Source organism: Equus quagga, chromosome 9 (genome assembly GCF_021613505.1).
Source record: "Equus quagga isolate Etosha38 chromosome 9, UCLA_HA_Equagga_1.0, whole genome shotgun sequence".
Classification (NCBI taxonomy): domain Eukaryota; kingdom Metazoa; phylum Chordata; class Mammalia; order Perissodactyla; family Equidae; genus Equus; species Equus quagga.
This window is the reverse complement of record NC_060275.1, coordinates 48,528,360-48,550,527: the sequence shown is the minus strand read 5'-3', so window position 1 is coordinate 48,550,527 and position 22,168 is coordinate 48,528,360. Positions and strand designations below refer to the sequence as shown.

Here is a 22,168-nt window from a genome sequence, read left to right as displayed (position 1 = left end):
GAATTAAACTAGTCTACTCTTTCCTTCAAGACCATGGGCTCAACAGCACTCACAGAGTATCGTGTAAGCACCCGGGGCCGGGGACCAACAGCCTCCTCCCACGAAAGGAGAAGCCCACGTTCTTCTTGGATAGGGATTGAGATCAACTTCGTATGACTCTGCAGGCATGTTTTAGTTACATGCACGTTTTATCACTAGTGTGCTTGGGGTCTATAACCTTTCCTTGGCCAACCTCGGTTTCTGTGACCACTTAGAATTTTACTTGTGTGAAGTGAACTCTGGAGTGGTGAGTTGGAAAACCTCAGTTTTTTCCTCCCTGTGTAGGGAAAAACACAGCCTCCTGCTTCTCTGTGTGTTCTCTGTGAGTCTCCTTTACTACTCACACAATACATTTCACTTCTGGTCACCAAGTGTGTGGGGATTTTTCCCCACACCAATCCATTCTCTGCAACAACAGCTGGTGTCCTACAATTTACCTCAATTCTAGCACTACCTACCTGGAGAGAGCATCAGATCCCACAAGGTTAAGGGCTCAGTCCCACAAGACTGCCCACCCCACACACCAGAGGCCAGTCACAAGCCCAGGTTGTCACTCCTCCCTGGGTTCAATTACTTTGCTAGAGCTGCTCGTGGAACTCAGGGAAATGCTTTTTTATGTTTACCAGTTTATTAAAGGATATGACAAAGATGAACAGCTGGATGAAGAGATATATAGGGCTAGTTCTGGGAGAGTCACAAGCACAGGAGCTTCTGTCCCCATGGAGTTGGGGTGTGTCACCCTCTCAGTGTGGATGTGTTCACCAACCTGGAAGCTCTCTGAATTCCATACTTTTGGGATTTTATGGAGGCTTCCTCACATGGGCATGATCAATTATCAACTCTGTTTCCAGCCCTCCTCTCTACTCTCCGGAGGATGGGCGATGGGACTGAAAATTCCAAGCTTCTAATCATGGCTGGGTCTTTCTGGTGACCGGCCCCTATCCAGGAGCCATCCAGAGTCTCCTCATTAGAACAAAGATGCTCCTAGTCATCTTATCACTTAGGAATTTACAAGGGTTTTAGAAGCTTCATGTCAGGGACAGGGTCAAAGTCAAATATTAGAACAAAAGATCCTCCTAGTGCTCCTATTACATAGGAAATTTCAAGGGTTCCTGGAGCTATTTGCCAGGAACAGGGGTCGGAGACCTATATATATTTTCTATTATCTTACAAATGGTCTCTCTAAGGGAGGGAGGGGAACAGTGTTAAATAATACACTTTCCTTTCCTTCTCTTCCACCTTTTTATTTCTCACCTTTCTATTTCAGCCAGTGGTGGTTGTCCCAGCGCTGTGGCTCTCCCTAAACCCTTGTCCATCTAATATTCCGCTCTGTCTACCTAATTACAAAAAGGTCAACAGAGGATCTCAGTTGCTGAGGGAGTATGTTTTCATTGTAGCTTTAATTGTAAGTGATTTTAATGTATTGTTAGGCCTGCCTTTTCCATCTTCCACAGTTAGTTACTTGGTGCTTGAGTGGGTGTGAATGTGTGTGTTTGTGTGTGCATATACACGGGAAGCCCAGTAGTGAAACTTGAATAAAGTCACTGTTTGGCTCTCATTTCTTTTAACAAGTTATCTCTTCTATACTTTATGGCTTTTTGATATTTTTCAGAATGAAGTAAAGATCATGTTGAATGTGGGGACATCAAGTCTCACCTTGTTCCGTGTTATTCTGAGATATATTAACCCTGGAACTGAAGCAGTATCTGGCCGAGTAACTATTTATCCATCCTGGGCTAAAGCAGGTGGGTAAATTTTTAAGCCTCTTTTGGATTGAGAAATGATGAATTAGTGGAACTTTTTCTCTAATTTTCCCAAAGTTGACCTCCGTGGAAAACATTCAGCTGCCACGTGGTCTAATAGGACCATTCTCCAGGGGCTGTGTCATTTGCTGCCTTTTCCATCTCTAACGTTCTGCTTATCTAAATTTTCCTTTTAAATTGATCATTAACTGTCATTTAAAAAATCTATCCCTTGGCTGAACCCTGTGGGTTATGATATCACCACAGGGCAAAGCTAATGTATAACTCATTCATGGTAAAGTGGGTGTCACCTTTGCAGTGGTATTTGAGAAACCATGGCCTACTGCTCTAAATTCTCCCATTGTTTCAGGCAAACCAAATAGTTGAAGGAGAAGTGGGTGAGGATAGGAATTTTTAAGACAAACGCTCTAAACATGAAGCCCAAGAAAGCTCCAGAGAGGAGCATGCCAGCCTCGTTCAGGGACGAGGGATTCCTGAAGGCAGAGGAGAAGCTCAGTCAGAGGGCAGATCTCATCACAGTCAGAGGCCTGGAAGTCTGTTCTTTGAGGAGCTAGGGCTTCCAACAGTTCTGGAAACAGATTCCAGGAAGCACTAAGACTCCAAAAGGATACAAAATGGCGCCAATGAAAATCTAATTTAGGATAGAAATTTAAGCTTCTTTGTTTAGCATTTACAGCAGAGTCAGACTTGGGGGAAGAAATGAAGCTCCCAAGTTGTCTCAGCCAAGCTTGTGAGGCTGGAGGTTGATGAACTAATAACCCACAGGAAGAACTAGTAAGACTAGTAAACTGGTCTAATGTTATCGATTACAGAGTACTTTAGCATCTGTTTCTTTACATGATAAGAACTTTGTGAACTGAAGAGGGTTGAAGAGGAGGCAGAGCTGAGAGGTAGTCAATTGCCTAAGCACGTGGCTGGTCTTTGTCCAAACGTCCCGATCGTCAGACCCCGACTCTTTCCACTGCCTCCGAGGTGACACTTCCATCAGCAGTTTGCCTTCTCTTTACTCAAACAGTTGGAATACATTCTGGTTCATTTTCTCATTCTCCGGGACGCCGTTCCTAAGCCCCCCTGTCTGAGTCAGGAGCCCCGGTTGTGTATTCCTGTAGTAACCTGTGCCTCCTCCCCAACACCGCTGTCCACACTGTACCGTATTCTCCTGTTTTCTGGTCTGTAACCCCTCACTTCCCCTGTCCCTGCTATTGGGGAGCAAAGCCCGTGCTGGCTGTGTTGACTGCATCCTCCCCAGAACCTAGTCCCAGGCCTGACCCATAGTGGGCCCCACAGATGTTTGTAGACCGGGAGACTGAACGCAAGGATTTGGAGTAAACATTTCTTCTGAATAAATAAAAAGTCTCAATTGGACTCAGACGCAACAGTTTTGTTTGTTCTGAACCTTCTACAGAAGGTCCTCTATTTGTTCAGTGCAGAGGAAAACACACTGCGTCCTGAAAATAATCAAACAGAAAGCCAAAACTTTTTATTTCAAAATGAATGCATGTTCTTTATTAGAAACTAAAAATTTTAAATTACGTATAAACAAAAAGGAAAAAAATAATTTAATATCTAATGTAATATATTGAATAGTTAGTATGTGCAAAGAACTTTTCTAAGCAGTTTACATGCATTAATATAGTCAATCATTTAACAAATTAAAAAATCACTCACAATCCCAGCATAGGCTCTGCTAACATCAAGGTCCTTCTAGTCTATTTTATACATATGCATTCATATGAGTTCTTAAAATTATATCAATAAATCTGATCGGGACATATGATCAGCAAACCATCTTAAACTTTTCAAGATGTAAACTGAATATTAAAAACTGAATATCTAAGGGGCCAGCCTGGTGGCATAGTGGTTAAGTTCAGATGCTCCACTTCAGTGGCCCAGGGTTCACAGGTTCAGATCCCAGGCATGGACCTACATACCCCTTGTCAAGCCATACTCTGGTGGTGTCCCACATACAAAGTAGAGGAAGACTGGCATAGATGTTAGCTCAAGGCCAATCTTCCTCAAGCAAAAAGAGGAAGATTGGCAACAGATGTTAGCTCAGGGACAATCTTCCTCACCCAAAACAAAAAAAAAAACCCTGAATATCTAAAATCATAGTAATGACTGCTAGAAAAATGCCCCAAGCAATTCTTTTTATTTCTGATAGGTGCTGCTCAAAGCAAAGAAATCATCTTCCTGCCGAGTAAGGAGCCAGCCTTTGTCACCGTCCCCGGAAATGGTTTTGCAGACCCATTTTCAATTGGACCAGGGAAATGGATTGCTTGTATTAAGGCAGAAGGAGTCCTGCTGGTAAGAGAGAGTTCTGAGTGGAGATTCTTCCCCCCGTTAAGATGGTCCCCTCCACGGTGAGCCACAGTGACTATAAGATACCAAAATCATAGCTGGTTCCCTTTTAGACACAGGAACCTATGATGACAGTTGCCCTTTCGTGACATAATGACCTAGGAACCAACTTAAACTATCTTTTATATTCTTCCAGCAAGCTTTTCACAAGCAAAAAAAAAAAACAAAAAACAAATTATAACTCATAATGACTCAAAGATATCAAATAAATGCAAAACCTTAATGACCGTATGTCCCACCTTTCAAAACTGTCTTTGGGATTTTTCATCAGGAATCAGAAGGACATCTAAAAAAATCAGCCTCCCTGGGAATTGTGTAGAACGAATCAGATGAAGCTAGAGGAAGAGAAGATCCTAAAATCAGTGAAGTTCTGGGTGGTGGAAAGAGAAGGAAGAGACTGGAGGAGCCAGTGCTTCTCCATGGCGCTTTTCCTGCCTTCTTCTACCTTCAACGTAGGCAATAGTCTCACCAAAGAGATTGCCTTGGACAGAGAACTCTTCATTAAGGAAAAGGCTGTGTCTGTGAACACTAACAGAATAGCCAGAGAAGCCATGGGGCTGTGGGGAGTCCAAGGGATGGAAAACTGCTGTCTGAGAGAGCCCTCTTTGATGCCTGCTTTAGCTTGTAGCAAGGGCTTTCACAATAAAGTCTTTGGCAATACTTGGTTTCATGCACTCAGAGTGGAAAACATAAAGCTCTTCCTTCTGGCACGACCCCTGTGATTGGCTACATTAGCAAACCTTAGGCAAGTCCCTTAAGTCCAAGCCTGCCTCAGTTGCTTCTTCCTTAGAGTCAATGCTTATCCTTACAGGTCCTTGCCCAACCTAGGATCTTACAGAGAAAATGTGAAGGTTTGTGCTGTTCATTGAGTCCCTGTTTTTCTTGCATCTTCTTGGTAGAAAGCTTCGTTGTTTTAAAAAAGTTTAAGAATGTGTCACAGATGTTAGAAATGAGGAAGAGGAAAACTCCTTTGAGGCCAGATACAGATGTCCAATAATGGGTACAGAGTTGGACTAATGGAAAGAAGTTCATTATAAAAGTTATTACATAGGCATGGAAGCTGCTTCATGACATTTAGTCACTGCAGTTGGGTACTAATTCATAGGTATGATTCCATATTATGACCTCATTGTCTCTGAAAATATTTTATTGAGCACCTATTATCAACCTTTACTGTTTTGGGATGTATGGGACCATAAAGTAGTGAGGAGATATGGTCCCAACCTAAGGAAGCTTATTAATAGAACAATAACCACTTTAAAATTAAAACCCACTCAGGTAGTAAGACCACTGAGGTGGACCACTGAGTCCCTACTTTTCCCCTCCCATACATTTCTTGTCTTCTCCATTAGAGACAAATTGAGGTCTGTGAAGAGAGAAAAAGCCTTATGGCCTGTGTATGAGTCTCTCCTTGTGGAAGAAGTTCCCTCCCTCCCTCCCTCTGCAGATAGGCAGTGATGCCAGGGTTGCTGGGAAGCTGTCACACCATCCACGTGTCAGAAGCCCAGAGCTCTGCTCTTTCCTGAAGAGCTGCTTAGCTGAATTTACGTTGTGGGCTTCCTTTGGCACACTCAGTGGAACATGTTCTTCCTCTCGTATCCTGGGACAGGCAGTAGGCCAGTTTCAGTCTATGATTCACCAAGATCACAAAACATCACTTTTTATACCAAGCCAGGCAAGCATCGCTCTGGTGTGGGAACAAAAAGCCATAATATGTGACCTGCAACTCATTGTTCTATAGTGATGAAGGCAATCAGTATTTCAAAGGAATATTTTATCAATTTAGGGTTTATTATTTTTATTTTTGAATTTATAAACAACCCAGGAGAGGCAGTAAAATTTCCCTGAGATTTGAAAATAAAAACGTTCACCTGAGGCACTTAGCTTCAGTGCTGAAAGCATCCGCAATGAGTGTGCTGGTGCACCGTGGGGCAGAACAAGGCAGCTGATGTGGAGAGTTTAACTGGCAAGCTTCACCTGGCTATTATTAACTTAGCTAGCATGTTTGGTTATTTTATTACTAAAGTAGGCCCACCACCAGGATGAGTAATCGTCCTTTTGGTCTTTATTTTCTAGGACTACCTGGTGCTGCTCCCCAGGGACTACTATGAGGCATCTTCGCTGCAGCTGCCAGTCACAGAGCCGTGTGCTGACGCAGGACCTCCCCAAGAGAAGTTAGTATGGGCATCAGGTGCACCATCCAGGTCCTCTAACTCAGGAGCCTTTGGTGCCAGGATTCACAATAGGCCTCAGGGTCACAGCTGCAGCAGGATGCCCTGGATAATTCCTTAATTGTGATTTTTCTCTGTGGCAGTCGACTGTCTTTCACGTAAGAATCACAAAGCATTTTGCACACTGTAGCTGGCCCTTAAGAGTGACTTCCACCCTCTAGCATGTGGAAATGCTGATGAATGCTCAAATAATGTCCTCGAGGTCATGCACCTGGTAAGGGGAAGACCTTATGATAGAATTTGGGTTTGTGGACCTTTATTTCTTCCATTCCTCATGCGGATGAAAATTTACCACCCACTTGCCAAAGTCGGCACTTAGTAAAAGTTTTTGAAGAATGATGAATGAATGGAATGGCTAAGAGTCCTTGGGGATGCTTTGTGTTATGTTCTCAGTTGTAACTGTTGTATTTTGTTGTTTTTGAAGTTGCTTGCTTTACCAGCATTTGCCAGTGACCCGATTCCCCTGTGCCCTGGCTTGTGAGGCCAGACACTTCCTGCTTGATGGGGAGCCAAGACCCTTGGCAATGAGCCAGCCCACCCCCGCACACCCAGTCATGGCGGACCTCAGTGGGAGAGAGGTGGGGCAGCCTTTTATTTACTGTCAAAGCTATTACTACCTCCTGTCTGTGTCTGCTGAAAACCCTTGGCAATATTAGCTTCTCAAATTCAGGGGAACCTGCAAGAATTCCTCAGAGGTATTAATTAAAGCGGGACTGAGTGCTCTGATTCAGCTTAGGGCTGGGTGGTGCACCACACTGAGACATGGTAAGGCTGGTCGTCAAACACTTTCTAGACTTGCCGGGGAACATGGGCAATCACAGAATCCTTTCCTTTAGATTCCCTGGACTTAGAAGGGGGCATCCTCTTCTACTCGATTCAGGGTAAGATCTCTATAAAAGGCTTCCAGAAACTAAACAGCTTACCCTAAAAGGATACAACACTCACTGACTCTTCAGCTCCTTAGGCTAAGCAATTTCTAACAGCTGAATTCCTTGAGCTCAGAATCTGGAACTGCTACACCCCAAGGCGCCTCCCTCATGGCTCACAAGACAGGTTACCACAGGTCTTGGCGTTGCTTTTTTCCAAGAGTTCTTTGAACCTCAAAACAACGTAGGAGTATACTAATTTAAGGTTTGAGTTAGAAGTACTATATATCAATCATAACAATAAGAACGCGCAACACAACACCTCCAAATGAAGACCCTGAAGAAAAGCTTCCTCCACTATATTTCCATTTCTTTTCCATTCCATTTGTACCTTTGAGAAAAATGTTCATTTGGGGGGATTAAATGTGTAGAATGAAAAGGCATATGGTATTAATTCTCACTGAACATTTAGATGTGTACCTTTTTGTAAACTACATTTCTAACATTTTCAAGGTAGCAGTTATAAGATTTTAAGGATATTTCTTAAGTTTAGTCTTTATTTCATTTTATTTTATAAGAATTTTTATTTTACAAAAAATATATACTTATAAGTAAAATATATAGATATGCATAAATAAAAACAAAATGATCTTACTTCCACTCTGTTCTAATACTAACAGACTGCCATATCCCTCCCTACCTGTGCGAATACACACACGCATATGCACATACATACGTGTGTATGCATATACATACATGTATACAGATGCACGTGTGTGTGTGTGTTCCGCAGACAGCAGGGAGGTACAGTTGAGACAGACTAATCTTCAGGAAGTTATGCCAAGGATTCATCAGGAGGTGTCCTTGCCTCTGACTTAGCCCAGAGCCACATCACTGAGCTATGATATCTGCATGATGCATAAAACTAAGCCCTGGGCTGTCCAGTTTTATTTAACAGTCCTTTTTTACTTTTTATCTGAATGCTTACAGACTTGTGTTGTCTAATACAGTAGCCACTAGCCCCATGTGGCTATATAAATTTAAATTAATTAAACTTAAGTGAAGCTAAAAATTCAGTTCCTCAGTTGCACTAGCCACATTTCAAGTGCTCAGTAATCACATATGTCTAGTGGCCACCCTTTTGGACAGCACAGATTGTAGAATATTTTTGCCGTCACAGAAAGTTCTGTTGGACAGCACTGTAATAGATCATTGTACTAAAATTCAGAGACTAAGGGAGTTGGAAGAGGTCTTAGAAATAATCTGATTTCCCGTCCTGTGGAAGAATTCTTTCTACATTATCCTTGTTAGATATTCATTTAGCCTCTGTTGAATACTTAAATTGATGTGGGACTCAGTTCTTCTAGAGGTAGCCTATTCCATTTTTAAATAAACCATAATTATTAGAAAGTCCTTTTTATATGAAGCCAAAATCTGGCTCATTATAATGTCTAACTTTTGGTCATCATAGGCCACCTGGAGCAATGCTGAGTAATCCCTCCTCCATTTTGGAAACCATGGGTAATGTGGTGGTAAGGGAATGGTTCTTGAGTGAAACTGCCTGGGTTCATGTCTTGGGTCACCACTAACTAGCTGTGAAATCTCCCTGGGCCTGAATTTACTAGTATACAAAATGGAGATAAGAATAGTAGCTACCTCATGGGTACTAGTAAATAAGATAATCCACATGGGACTCATTGGGGTGCCCAGCACACAGTGATGGCCCAGTAATTGTAGCCATATTGCTGGTGTGTGTTAGAGTCAGAACTCTGGGCTGAGAGGAAGAGCAATCTACTAAATCTAGCTCATGTGAGGGGGTGTTTTTTCCCCAGAGATGTCTGGCAGGATTCCAAGGGCAGGTTTTGAGTGCATTCAGGTCTCTCAGAAATCCTGGAGGGACAGAGCTGCCTGGTTCTAACAGAGGCCTCCTCTTCTCTCGGTGTGTTTGTCTGTTCACAAATCCTTCTACTGAGTGGCCTCCTTTGCTTACTTGGTAGCTCTTTGTCTCACACACATGCCATGAAGGCTGCTCTGGTCCCACTTCTTTGTTACCTCCTAACCACTTGAGTCTCCCTTCTTTATTCTCTCTGAGAAAGAGAATCTGGAAAGTTCATCTTTTTATGTCAGCCACACCTGTTGTATATGCTGCAAGCCTCTGTGTCTTGTAAATAAATGTATAGCTTGATTTTTCATATTTCAGTCTGATCATCACTGTTTTATGATGTGACTTTAATCCACTTATATTTGTTGTGATTACTGGCATATTTCAACTTATTTTTACCATCTTCTTTACTTTGTTTACTAGCTTTTTATTTGCCTTTTATTTTTCATCGTTTTCTGACTTCTGTTTGTGACAGTTTTCTCTATCTCCCTGATTATTTGGTAGGTATATTTTGTTTTCTAGTTTTTTAGGGGTTACCCTGAACATTTTAACAAGTATCTTTCTTAAGTATAAAGTTTTCCAACAAAGTGTAAAGTTATTCAGTAATTCTGTTCTTTTCTTGTACATGACTTGGACCTTCGCATGCTTATTTACCCATTGTAAACCAACCTCCAACTTATTATTGTGTCTAGAAATTTTATTTTTATTTTCTCATAGACTTACAGTAAGTTTTATCTCAATTCAAATGTATCACATACCCTCCCTCCCTTTCTTTCTTTTTTCTTTCCTCCATTTCTTCTTGGAGACATCTCTCCTGGAATCCTTCATCTCTCCTCTTTACTCCGGAATGTAGTCTCTGCACCTGAGGCACAGCCATCTCCTTAAAATTTTCGTCATCACGCCGCTGTCCTAGATAGTCACTTTTCATATCCGCTGTATTGGATCCTCTTATTCTTGACTATCGGAATTTCCTTTTTTGTTGTTGTTGTTTTTTTGCTTTCTCATTTTGGTAGATTATAGCCTCCTATGGCTTCCTGACAAGGACCACATAGGAGGTACATTTTCTTTTTTCTTGAGACCTTGCATATCTGAAAATATCTTTATTCTACTCTCAATCTTAATTCTTACTTTGGTTAGATATAGAATTCTAGGTTGGAAACAATTTCTCTCCAGAATTTGATGACATTTTCCCATTGACTTCTAGCTTCACGTGTTGCTGTTGAGAAATTACATTCTGTTCTCAATCCTTTGGCTGCAACTTGCTTTCCCTTTTTCTTAAAGCTTTTGGAATCATCTCTTTATTTCTCGTGTTCTGAAATTTCACAAGGATGTGCCTTCATATAGGTAGTGTGTCATCTAGTGTGCTGGGCTCTCAGCAGATCCTTTTAGCCTGGAAAGTCCTATCCATCATTCTGAGAAACTTTGTTGAGTTATTTCTTTGGTAATTTATTCCTTTATCTTTAATCCAGATTTTCAGTCTCTTTATCTTGTTTTGTGCTTTGGGAGACTTCTTTGGTCTTTTCTTCCAACCCCCACCCCAACCCTGCACACACACACAGAAAATTTAAGTTTCAGCTTTCTCTGGTCTCATTTGTTAACATCTGTTTGCTTTCCAGCTTCCAAAATTGTGTTGATTTCTTGGTCTGTTCTTTTCTTCTTCCCTATTCTCTTTTTCTTTGTAGGTTTATAATTCAAAAAATACTCTTATTTGGGGGGATTTCTAAAAGGAAGTATCAATAAATATGTGTATTTAATCTATTATATTTAACCAGATGTCCTAGGATGGACTTTTATTTGTGATATTCTGAAGTTACATTATGATGTGTTTAGGTGTGGATTTATTTTATTTATCTATTTAGTGCTCAGGATGCACTTTCAGTATGAAGATTTATGTCTTTCATCCTGAGAAATTCTCAAGTATTATCTCTTCAAATGTTGTTGTCCTGCCATTCCTTATATTCTTCTTTTCTGGAAATCAGACTGGACGAATGGTAGAGCCTCTCAATCTGTCTCCAAACTGCTCTTTCGTATTTTATATCTCTTTGGCTCTTTCTGGGTGAATTCCTCAAGACTCTCTTAGAATATGTGAATGTTCTGTTTCACTATCACCAGTTTAGGGTTTTATCCAGCCTATTGATTCAGTTTAATTTATACTTTTAATCTCAAAGGTTTCTAATTGGCTTTTTCTCATACTTATTTTTCTTGTTTTCTGCCAATTTTTGTTTTATAACTTTGTTAACTTTTTAAGGAGGTTTCATTTATCTTTTTGAGTATGTTAATGCTCCTGGAGCAGGTATATTTCAGAAATCAGAATTCTTAAGATTTTAAAAAGATAAAATGGTACATGGGCACACCTGCACATGTGCACACGCACACACACACACACACCGTCTCCACTGGGGTCCTAGGCAACACCCTATAATCAAACAGGTTAATATTTCTCCAATGAAAAACATGAATAGGCACTCCAAGGGAGATACATAAAGACTATGTACGTGGACTTGTATCAGTTCAAGTCAGATTTTGCCACCAAGTGATGACTGGTTAGGTTAGGTTAGGTTTTGCCACCAAACAAGTTACAAAAAAGATTCGCTTTTCAGAGTTTGGGGATTTCAGCTTAGGGACCACTATACTTATTTTAAAGTCTTTGTCAGACTATTCCATAGAGTTTGTCTCATCTAGCGTGAACTCATCTTCTAACTGATCATATTGTTGCTTATCTTTCTTAACATTAGATTTATTAATGTTTCGAAGGCTAATTTTGTTTGTAGGCATATTGGCTTATTTTAAATGAGAAGTTTTTACCTTTCCCTTTTTCTCTACACCCATTTCAGCCTATTATTTTTGCAATGTATTACCTAGTCCTCTGGACCCTTAGCCTAGAGCCAGGCATTACAATGTGCCACCTCTATTGTTGTGATCCTGGGGGTAGCATAGATTTAGACACTGAGCCAGTGAGTGGCTTAACTCAGTTTCTTGGTCGTGAGGCTGCATCTTTGATCTTTGATTCCCAATTCGTCAGCTTTTTATAAAGCCAAAACCCAAGTGGTAGATTGTCAGCAATTTTTTTCCACCTTTTCTTGATTTGAGGGAACCCATATCTTTGGCTTCAAAAAATGAGCCTGGATCTGGCTGCTGTCTTATGGAGCATCTTCAGTTCTCTTTACTCTGCATGAGCTGAATTGTTGACCAAAACAGCCTGCTTCCAGACCTGGAGGTCAGCAAGCCTATAACTTCAGCCCCAGTGCCGTTTCTAATTTTTCTTTTACTTTCTACTATTCCATCGTCTGTTTACCTTTAATTCCAAATATATTTTTTTGTTTTCCTTTTAAAACATTTTATTTATAGTTGCTATCTTTTGGAGCAGGAGGGGTATAGCAAATGTGAATTTACTGTGCCATCTGAACTGGAAGTCACCCACACATTTTAAAAATGCTAAATTCTGGGGCCAGCCCTGTGGCCAAGTGGTTAAGTTCACACGCTCTGCTTTGGCAACCCAGGTTTCACTGGTTTGGATCCTGGGCCAGGACATGGCACTGCTCATCAGGCCATGCTGAGGCAGCGTCCCACATAGCACAAGCAGAGGCCCTCACAGCTAGAATATACAACTATGTGCTAGGGGGCTTTGGGGAGAAGGAAAAAAAAAGAAGATAGAAGCAGATGTTAGCTCAGGCACCAATGTTTAAAAAAAATTTTTTTTATGCTAAATTCTATCCTATTATTATTAAAACTGCCCCCCCCCCCACAATCCTTCAGCCACTGCTCCATAACTCTTCTACTCTTCACAGCCAAACTTCTCCAAAGACCTGCTTACACTCACTATTTCTAATTCTTTACCCTCCACTCACACCTCAACCCACACCAGTCTGGCTTTCGCCTCCCTACTTCATTATTTATTTTTTTTTTTTACCAAGGTTTCCACTGATATCCTTGTCACTAAATCCAGTGGATATTTTTTAGTCCTCATCTACTCGTTTGTTTAACTTCTCAGCAGCTTTCAATACTTGTTTCTCTTTCCATTTAAAAACACTCTCTTACTTTGTTTTCCATAATTTAAGAGTAGTCTGGTTCTCTTCCTACCTCTCTGGCTGCTTCCTCAAAATATCACATGCAGCTCATCCTCTTCTGTGTATCCGTTGAATGTGGGAAATTGTCAAGGTTCAGTCTTAGCTCCTGTCTTGTTACTCTATATTCCTCCCTAAGCAGTCTCATTCATGCCTATTGTGTTAGATACCAACTCTACACAGATAACTCCCAAATTGGTATGTTCAGTCATATCTCTCCTTTTATATGCAGAGTCGCATACCCAACTTCCTTCTTGATACCACCTTTTGAATGTCTCAAAGGGATCTCAAATTCTGTTTTAGTGTACCCTTCCTAAGTAAACGGTGCCACCATTCATCTAATTGCATAAACCGGAATTCTTAGCATCATCTATGACTTCTCCCATGTCTCCCACCAAAGCCAACCTATCCCCGAGTCTACTTCCCAAATTTTTCTTGAGTATCTCCACTTCTCTTCTTCTATCTTTCTTGTCCAATACACCATCATCCTTTATGAGGATCTCTGCAGTAACCTCCTCATTAGCTCACCCACATCAGCTCTTGCCCATTGCATCTCCCAATCCCTTCTCTATACTATCGTCAGCATAATCATTTTGATAGAAATATCTCATCATCACTGACTTCTTGCCCTACCCTCACACACACACAATTGGAATATTACAATAACATCTCATTGCTCTTAGGATAGAGACAAAAAATTTTAATGCCGTATAAGGCTGGCTTTCCTACCTTCTAATTTTATCATGCATCCTCTTCCTCTCTGTTCCTCGCCACTGTGGCCTGCATTCAGTCTCTTGGACCTACATGATATGCTACCCTACAGCACTGTATGTCATTCCTCCTGCAGGCTGTTCCTTCTACATGAATTCGCTTCCCTCCCCTCATAGCCTGGTCATCTGTTCCTTGTCCTACAGTACTCAGCTAAGCTGTTGCTTCTTCAGGGAAATCTTCCCTTCCATGCTCATCTCCCTGACTAGCTCAGGCAGCCCCTTACATATTCCCATAGCACTTTTTCAGAGCATTTGTCATACATGTAATTTCACGTTGTATTTGCCTAATTATCTAATTATTTGAATAAACTCTGTTTGAAGGCAGAGACCAGGTCTGTCTTGTTTCTCATTGTATTCCCATCACCTTGCTGGTGGGCTGGCATAGAGTAGGTGTTTAATAAGTATATGTTGACTGACTAATTTTGAATCCCCATTTTGACATGAGACATGTTAGTTATTCCTCTTAGCTTTGTGTAAGCAGCAGATTTGATAAACTCTTCTTTTATGCCTTTATCTTGAAATACTGATAATAAGGTGAAGGCAATTCTGTACCATAAAACCAGAAAGATTCCTCTAAGTTAACACTGGTTCCATTAAAGTTCCCTTTTTTAAAGATAAATAACTTATAACAAAGAACAAACAGTAAAGTTCCTGTTTGCCGTCTTTTGTGTTTTATCTGAGTTTCTCAAAACCCACTTTAGCATCAAATATATTTTACACCTTTCCAACATTCTTGCAAAAGTCAATTCACAGGACTCAGAGTGGAAAGAGTAATAGAAATTTATAATAGAGTGCTATGATAGAACTGGCAGGCAATAATAACTTCTAGAAGAAAGCTCAATCCATCCTTGGCTTGTATGTGTTTTGTGGTGGGGTAAAAACAGACAAGCCCTTGTTTGGACATGCCCAGGGGAGAAATGCTGGTAATAACCTCCCCACGTGGACCAATGGCAGTGCCTTATTTCACTCTATAACCCAGAGTAGAAAAGTGGTGTGGATAATCCACATTTTTTCACTGAGGGAAGTCTTTCTATTATTTAAGTGATAGAAAAATCACTGTGGAAAATAGCAGTTGTGTGGTGCAGAGCTGCACAGAAGGAAGAGTAAATGTGAATTTCCTAAAGGCAAGGGGCAGGAGATTTTAATTAAGTGTGGCTTAATTAAAATCTTTAATTAAGTGTGGGCCTAAGCTTATGGGCTGAAGTGGGTTAAACTGCTAAGGAATGTAGTTCTAATATTGGCCCAGGTATTAAATATGCACACACACTTTGACCCGGCAATTCTGCTTCTAGGAATATTACAGAAATGCTAGCATAAGGATATATGTATATGCAAGGCTGATCATATAGCATTATGTCTTGTAGGGAAAATTAGAGACAACCTTAGTGCTCATCATTAGGGGATCGGCTAAATTATTTTATATTCATATTATGGAATGGTAGGCAGTCATTAGAACAATGTAGTATATTCACATATACTGATATAGACATATGACATACTGTTGAATAAAAAAAGCAAGTCATGGCAAAAAGCAAAAATCATCAAAGTTTATATAATGCTTATGACATGCCAAATACAGTTCTAAGAGCTCTTCACATATTAATTCACTTCATTGTCATAATAATCATAAGATGTGGTACTATTGTTATCCTCATTTTTACAGAAGAGGATACTGTGTTAAGTAACTTGGATACAGATGTTAAATAACTTGCTGAAGATCACACAGCTGGAGGCAGCATGACTCCAGACTCCAAGCTCCTAAGTGATAGGCAAGGTCAGGAGTGGGCATACTTTTTCTGTAAAGGGCTAGGTAGTAAATATGTTTGGCTCTGTGGGCCATACAGCCTCTGTTGCAGCAACTCAGCTCTGCCGTGATGGTGCAAAAGCATCCATGATTGCCTACCATGAGCACAGTTTTCCCTAAAAAAAAAAAGTATATGTGTGTGCGTCTTCATGCATAGCAATGGTTTGGAAGTATGAAAACCTAGTTATTACTAGTCATTATCCTAGGAGCAGGGTGTGTGTGTCACTTTATAATATTTCCATCTTTATAATTTAAAGTTTCTTGTTTAATTAAAGAATAGTTAAAGAACTTCAAGGCATACTTCCATTCTTTTTATCTCCCATTGGAAATTCATTTTTACTTCAAGTTTTGGTGTGTCTTGTGCCTTGAGAAACAAGGCAAATATACGGGTAGAAAGAGTAGAAGCCCCTATAAGTAGGGTTGCCAGATTTAGAAAATAAAAATACAGGATGCCCCATTAAATTTGAATTGCAGAGAAGCAAACAATAATTATGTGAGCATCCTGTGTTTTATCCAGCATCCCCACCTATAGGACCACATTTCTTACTATGATGACATATAAAATTATTTCCAGGATTCACTCAGCCCTATTTTCACCGTTGCCTATGTAAATGCATCCATACGTTTCACACTTGTCTCCTCGGGCTCTCTGACAGGTGGAACTGCGCTTGCGGCTGCGGGTCCCACAGGTTGGCCGATACGTGCTGCTGGTTGAGTATGCCACAGAAGTAGACCAGCTGTCTGTGGTTGATGTGCACATGGAGAGTTCCGGGTCTGTCCTGGCAGGCCAGGTGGACATCTACAGCTGCAAGTACAGGTAATCAGTCCTGCCCTGTGTCTCCCTCTGTCACTGAACAATCAGGAAGTCTGCTTTGGGAACTTTGGTTATTGTCTGGATTGGAAAGCTTTTTCCTTTTTGAGGTTGTCAACTTAAAAAGTAAATTGGCCAGTTGTTTTACCTGCAAAACGAGTTTATTCAGGAACAACCAAAAGAATTGCAATTTCAGATATGCTGGCTATGGCAGATCATAAGCAAATCCAGAGAAACAAAGGAAGGGTTTGCATTTATAAAAGAAAAGGGGGAATTGGCAGAGGCTGTAATAAACAGAGTCCAGTGGAGGAAACTGGACGTCAGAAGTGTGGAGGCTTCTCATTGGTTGGGTTGCTTCAGTCTCTCATTGGCTGGGCTGTTGCCGAGTGGGAGAGACATCTTCCTTCCTCCTGCTGAGATAGTAAAGTAGTCGCACTTCCTGTTGGAGATGCCTGTGTAGGTTTCTTCCTGAGAGCTCCCCCTACAGGCCTTCCTGACTCCAATTCAGCTGAAGTTTCTTTTTTTAATTTCACAAGGCCAATCTTAAAAACAAGCAGGGGACTAGTTGTGGGATCCAAGGTCACCCCCAGTGTGGGTATTGGGAGGCTTCTCCGTGGGCAGTGTCTTGAAGATGTTGCATTTTCTTTAAAAGCTGTATGTTCTTCTTACCATTTTGGCTCAGATTCACATGAAGCAGCGCCATTTTTATTTTATTCTCTGTCACCCCTGTGTGGAACAGTGAACTCAGTACAGTGCTTTCACCTCAAATGCTGTGGAGAGTACATGGGTGCGTGACATAGGGGAAAAGACTCATTCTCTGTCATACCTGTCTTCACAACACATGCTTCAGAACTGGGGATAATTAATGTTTGATGATTGTCAGGTGAAAAATAATTTGACAAACGATTTTAAAATTCACCCTGATGAAGTTCATCCCTTCCAAGAGCTCTGACAAGGATTTATTAAAAATTGTTTTCTTTGCATAGTGTCTCGAGATGTATGCAGATGTTCAGAGCATGCTTTAATTAAAGAATTAGTGCAAGGAGTGTTTCCACGTGAGATTAACTGTATGACAAATGGTACTGGAAGTCAGAGTCTCTTGAGACAGCAGGTAGAGGACTGCAAGGAACCCACCCACTTCTTGGCTGAGGCCTTGAAAATTTTGTTACCTCTGCTTTCATGTTGCTTTTTGTCAAACCCAAGATGACCTGAAGTAGTGGGACATTTTCCCTGTTTTGCAAATGAAAGACTTTGAAAGAGTTACTTTTAGTAGCTTAGAATGGAAACTTTTATGAGACTTGATGAAATGGTTATTGAATTAACATCACACTTCAGCGACTCTAAAAAAGAAACTGTGAAAGCTTCTTTTAAAAATCTTATTAAAAAATCTAATCTGCTCTTATCTCTGGCATGATGATAAAAAAAACAAAGACTATAATTGCATTTGGATTTTTAATAAGAGCACCAGATGGGCCATAAAAGTTTTGCAGAATGTTCTGTCGTTATCTGAAAATAGTAGTTGCATCTAGATGTGAGGTCAGCAACCGCTGGAATGTACACTCCCAGATGGGTGGGTCACCTCGCCACCTGAGTTCTGGAGCCTGTTGGCTACATGGCCTGGAGCAGATCTCCATACCCCATCCATCCAAGTCCTCCCTCCAGTTCAACTCTCTCACTGCTTCCACCTTCCAGATCACGTGGCTTCATCCCTGCCCCACAGGATGCAAAGTGGAGATGGCTAAAGGGACAGGAGGAAACATTCATAATGACCCTGGTGACTCTTTGAATCATCTCAGCAGAACCTGAGAATATCTATGCCAAGCGGAGGAGTGATTTCAAAACTAAAGAGAGAGAGGACACCCTCCTGGAATTCCTTAAGCCATAAGCATTGTTTCATGGCCTTTGTCTGAATGGCATTTTGGGGGAGAACTGCATGATATTCTGCAGATCGTTTTGGCTCCGGACATGACAACACCAAAGTTCTCCTTTGCCAGTGTCTGTCTGTCATTAAGAATACCAAGACAGTATTGTGTTGGGCTAGGAATCATTTTTATTGTATTTAACCAATCCCAGGAAAGTCCCATGGTGTTTTTTCACTTGTCTAAAATATTTGCTTTTTCTCCACTTTGGCTGTCATGTGAACGAGCGAAAATGAACAGGCTACAAGTACTGGAATCCAAAAATAGGTGGCATTGGAAAAGATTTGACCTGTAAAAACCTGTTTCAAATGACAAGCCCTTTTACCGTTGCAGCTTTCCCAGCATTTCTCAACTGAGTTCTAACTGTGTTGTCAAAAAGCAATATGCCAGCAGAAAAGTAGCGGTGCTAGTGGGAATACCACTTTTCATCATAGTGCTGTGATCAATCTGGTCTGCCCTCCATAAGGGATGTGATTCATTAATGATTAAATCAATTCACTTATTACTGTTGGTCTATTCTTAATAAGAATGTCGTAGAGGATAAGGATAAAACTAAGCCTAAGGCAATCGCTTGATATAGTTAACTCCCAAGATTATGCTTGAAGCCAAAAGGAATGCATTTTAATTGACACACACATTCACACCCCCACACACATGCACGAAAGGGAAAAGAAAAGGACTATTTATTCAGTTTCTAATATATGCTACAAAGTGTGCTTGGCTCTTTCTACACCAAAAAAGTCGTTGCATAAATTGTTTCAAATATTTCCCAGAGATGGTCGTTTTCTTTCAGTATGTCTCTAGTTCTAAATTATATCTACAGACAGGAAAGTTGCTACAGCGTATGAAGTCAGAAAATTCCTCAAAAAATACTTCGTTTGTGGGTTTTACCATTAGAGTATATTCTTTGGTTCAAAACTGTGACCTTTTCAAGGTTCCTGAGCTCTGTGTTTCATCTGATGGCATGGAAGGAAGGAACACCACTGGTAGAAATGAGGAAGGAGGAACAGCCAGAGCTTCCAAAAGCAGCTCTGGGTTTCTCAGAGCTGGTGTAAGGCCAGCTGCACTTACTGAAGTGGCCTGGGATGTCATTGTGAGGTCACTGGGCAACTTTAATCGCCAACAGTTCCAAGGATATTGTTAAATTTCCCAGAAGGTTGTGCCTTAGAGATCAGACATGACTGACCCCGGGGCTCTTTCTTCCGATGACTAAACCAAGTATTCCATAAAGCCTGATGGAAAAAGTGAGCAAGGCCTTTAGCTCTGAGAGTTTTAGCTTGGACCACAGTGAGAAGGTTATTTTCCCCTTAGGGATTGGGGGCAGCATCCATCTTAAACTCGTCGTGCAGAAAACTTCACTATTGGCCACCCGGCTATAAACAAGAGAAACTGAAGAGCAATGTTACCCCATAGGGAGATGCAAAGTGAGGGAGACCAGGGGAGTTAGGCTGAGCCAACTCTGTTCCCTCTTGCAGTGTCCTCTGCCGGAGTGCTGTGACTGATGGCAGGAGCCGCATCCCCGTGTATGAGCTGTTAGCAGATGCAGACATTCGGCTCAAAGCACGTATGGCCCGATTCCTTCTGGTATGCTTCTGTTTTGCCCATTGAATTTTAGAAGCATTTGGTTGATATCTGGGTTTTTAAAAAGCTTATTAAAATTTTGGCTGGGTTTGCACTACATCTATAAAATTAACCTGTGGAGAATTGCCAGTTTTATGATGTTTATTCTTCCCAGCTAGAAATCTGTCTCACCTCTTCATTTGTTTGAGCCTTTTCTATAATGCCCAATAAAGTTTAGTCATCATATTTGAACACATCTCACAATTAATTTTCCTTAATCTTTATTCATTGTTAGTATTATGAATGAAACACCATTTGTTATTGTATTTCCTAGTTTATTATTGCTGGTGTATAGAAATGCTGTTAGTTACTGTTTATTTTCTTTCCCATTTTACTATTTTATTACATCTATTAGTTTCTTAGCAAATTCCCTCCAAATTTTCAAGGTTGTAGTCACCCAGTATTTTTTTCCACACTATTGTTACTCTGTTTCAAAAAGGGTATTATTCAGTTAATTAGATATATACTATTAAGATTTAAAATGCCAAGTTTGGCAGATTAAATACCCTTCATGCCCACGCTTTTAATAACACAGCTTAAATATTGAGAATTTTGGTAAACAGAGACAGTGGGATCTGGGCTAGGAAGGCATGGCCAGATTTACGGTAAATATCTCAGGGATCATGAGATTCTCTCGGTATGAAGCAGCTTCCTGTTACTGCTAATGTTAAACATGTATCACACTCTGGGAAATGCCAGGCAGCCTTTCTAGTGTATTTTAAATATTTGTCCTTGACGACATTAAAATTTGAGCTCCCTCTTAAGAAGCACCTGGAATTCAGTTTTTAAAAATTATTATATAAATTATATGCTAATTTAAGACATTTGAAAAAGTTATGTCTCTCTTTTTAAACATAACAATCCAGGTGAATCTTAACCTCTTCATCTTTGGAAATTATAATGGGGCTGAATCTTCATCTTTTAAACATCAGTTTGCCCTTTCGAAATAGCCGAATGTCATTCGTAGTCAAGGCTGACTAGAAAGTAGGCTCCGTGAGGGCGGGGGTATTATCCATCCTGGTCTTGCAGGATTCCCCAGTCTGAGTGCCTGGCATATAGCAGATGTTCAATAAAAGTTTTTGTTGTTACTGAATAGCTTTGTGATCAAGCTGGTAATACAGTTTTGACTTAAAATGAAACGTATTGATCTGTATGACACCACTCATAGGTGGTAGTTAACATATGGACAAAGAGAACTGATGGGTGGTTGCCAGGGGAAAGGGGGGTGGGGGGAGGGCACTAGGGGTGAAGTGGTGTACCTACAACATGACTAATAATGATGTACAACTGTAATTTCACAAGGATGTTAACTTTCATAACCTTAATAAAAAAATGGAAAAAAAATTGAAACGTATTGATAAGTTTATGACTGAATTTGTTGTGTGATTCAAAAACTAGCTCTAGAGACAGTTTCTTCAACAAAGTCCAAATGTGCCTGAGATACGAGTCACCCTCTGAGTCCTTTATCATAGAGAAGCATGTTTAGCAGGAGCAGCCATCTCTCTGAACAGCAGGCTCCCTGGCTGCCCGCCATATCCCCCCTCTGCCTGCCAAGGGATCTGAAGAGCCAGCATCGGCCCAGGGCGGGAGAGAAAACAGGCACCAAAAGTCACTAACAAAGAGTTGTTTGCAAACTTTTATTTGATTTTGTTTATTTATATAATTATTCCAAGAGCAATTTAGTCCGTGATCCTGTATAGCAGTAAAAAGGATTTGTTGCACATAATGATGCCATAGGGAGTGCCATCCTGCAATTTTTACTACTTTAAAATAACAATTATAATTTCTCTGGATGAATTCTTTACTTAACACCTTTTTTAAAGAGGATGTTTGACTGTACCATTGGCTTTGCTGATAACACGATGTACCTTTTTGCATTGTGTTTGCTCAACAGCATCAGATTTGTATCATACCCGTTGAAGAATTCTCAACTGAGTATTTGAGACCTCAAGTCAGATGCATTGCCAGTTACGGGCGATTCATTAATCAAAGGTAGTGTGTTTCCTTCCCTTCTGCCTTGTTTATGCTCTGAGTGATACTG

At 40.7% G+C, this 22,168-nt stretch overlaps 1 protein-coding gene across 2 annotated transcripts in view; it reads left to right on the top strand.

The window, feature by feature from the left end:
* LAMA3 (laminin subunit alpha 3) overlaps positions 1-22,168 on the top strand; it is a 253,780-nt gene that overhangs the window by 120,914 nt on the left and 110,698 nt on the right. For both annotated transcript variants that reach the window (XM_046670883.1, XM_046670884.1), the window contains 7 exons: positions 1,652-1,784; positions 3,964-4,106; positions 6,237-6,334; positions 6,816-6,969; positions 16,434-16,594; positions 19,983-20,091; positions 22,022-22,119. In XM_046670883.1, coding sequence (XP_046526839.1) covers positions 1,652-1,784; positions 3,964-4,106; positions 6,237-6,334; positions 6,816-6,969; positions 16,434-16,594; positions 19,983-20,091; positions 22,022-22,119 — 896 coding nt within the window. The remainder of the gene's footprint in view (positions 1-1,651; positions 1,785-3,963; positions 4,107-6,236; positions 6,335-6,815; positions 6,970-16,433; positions 16,595-19,982; positions 20,092-22,021; positions 22,120-22,168) is intronic.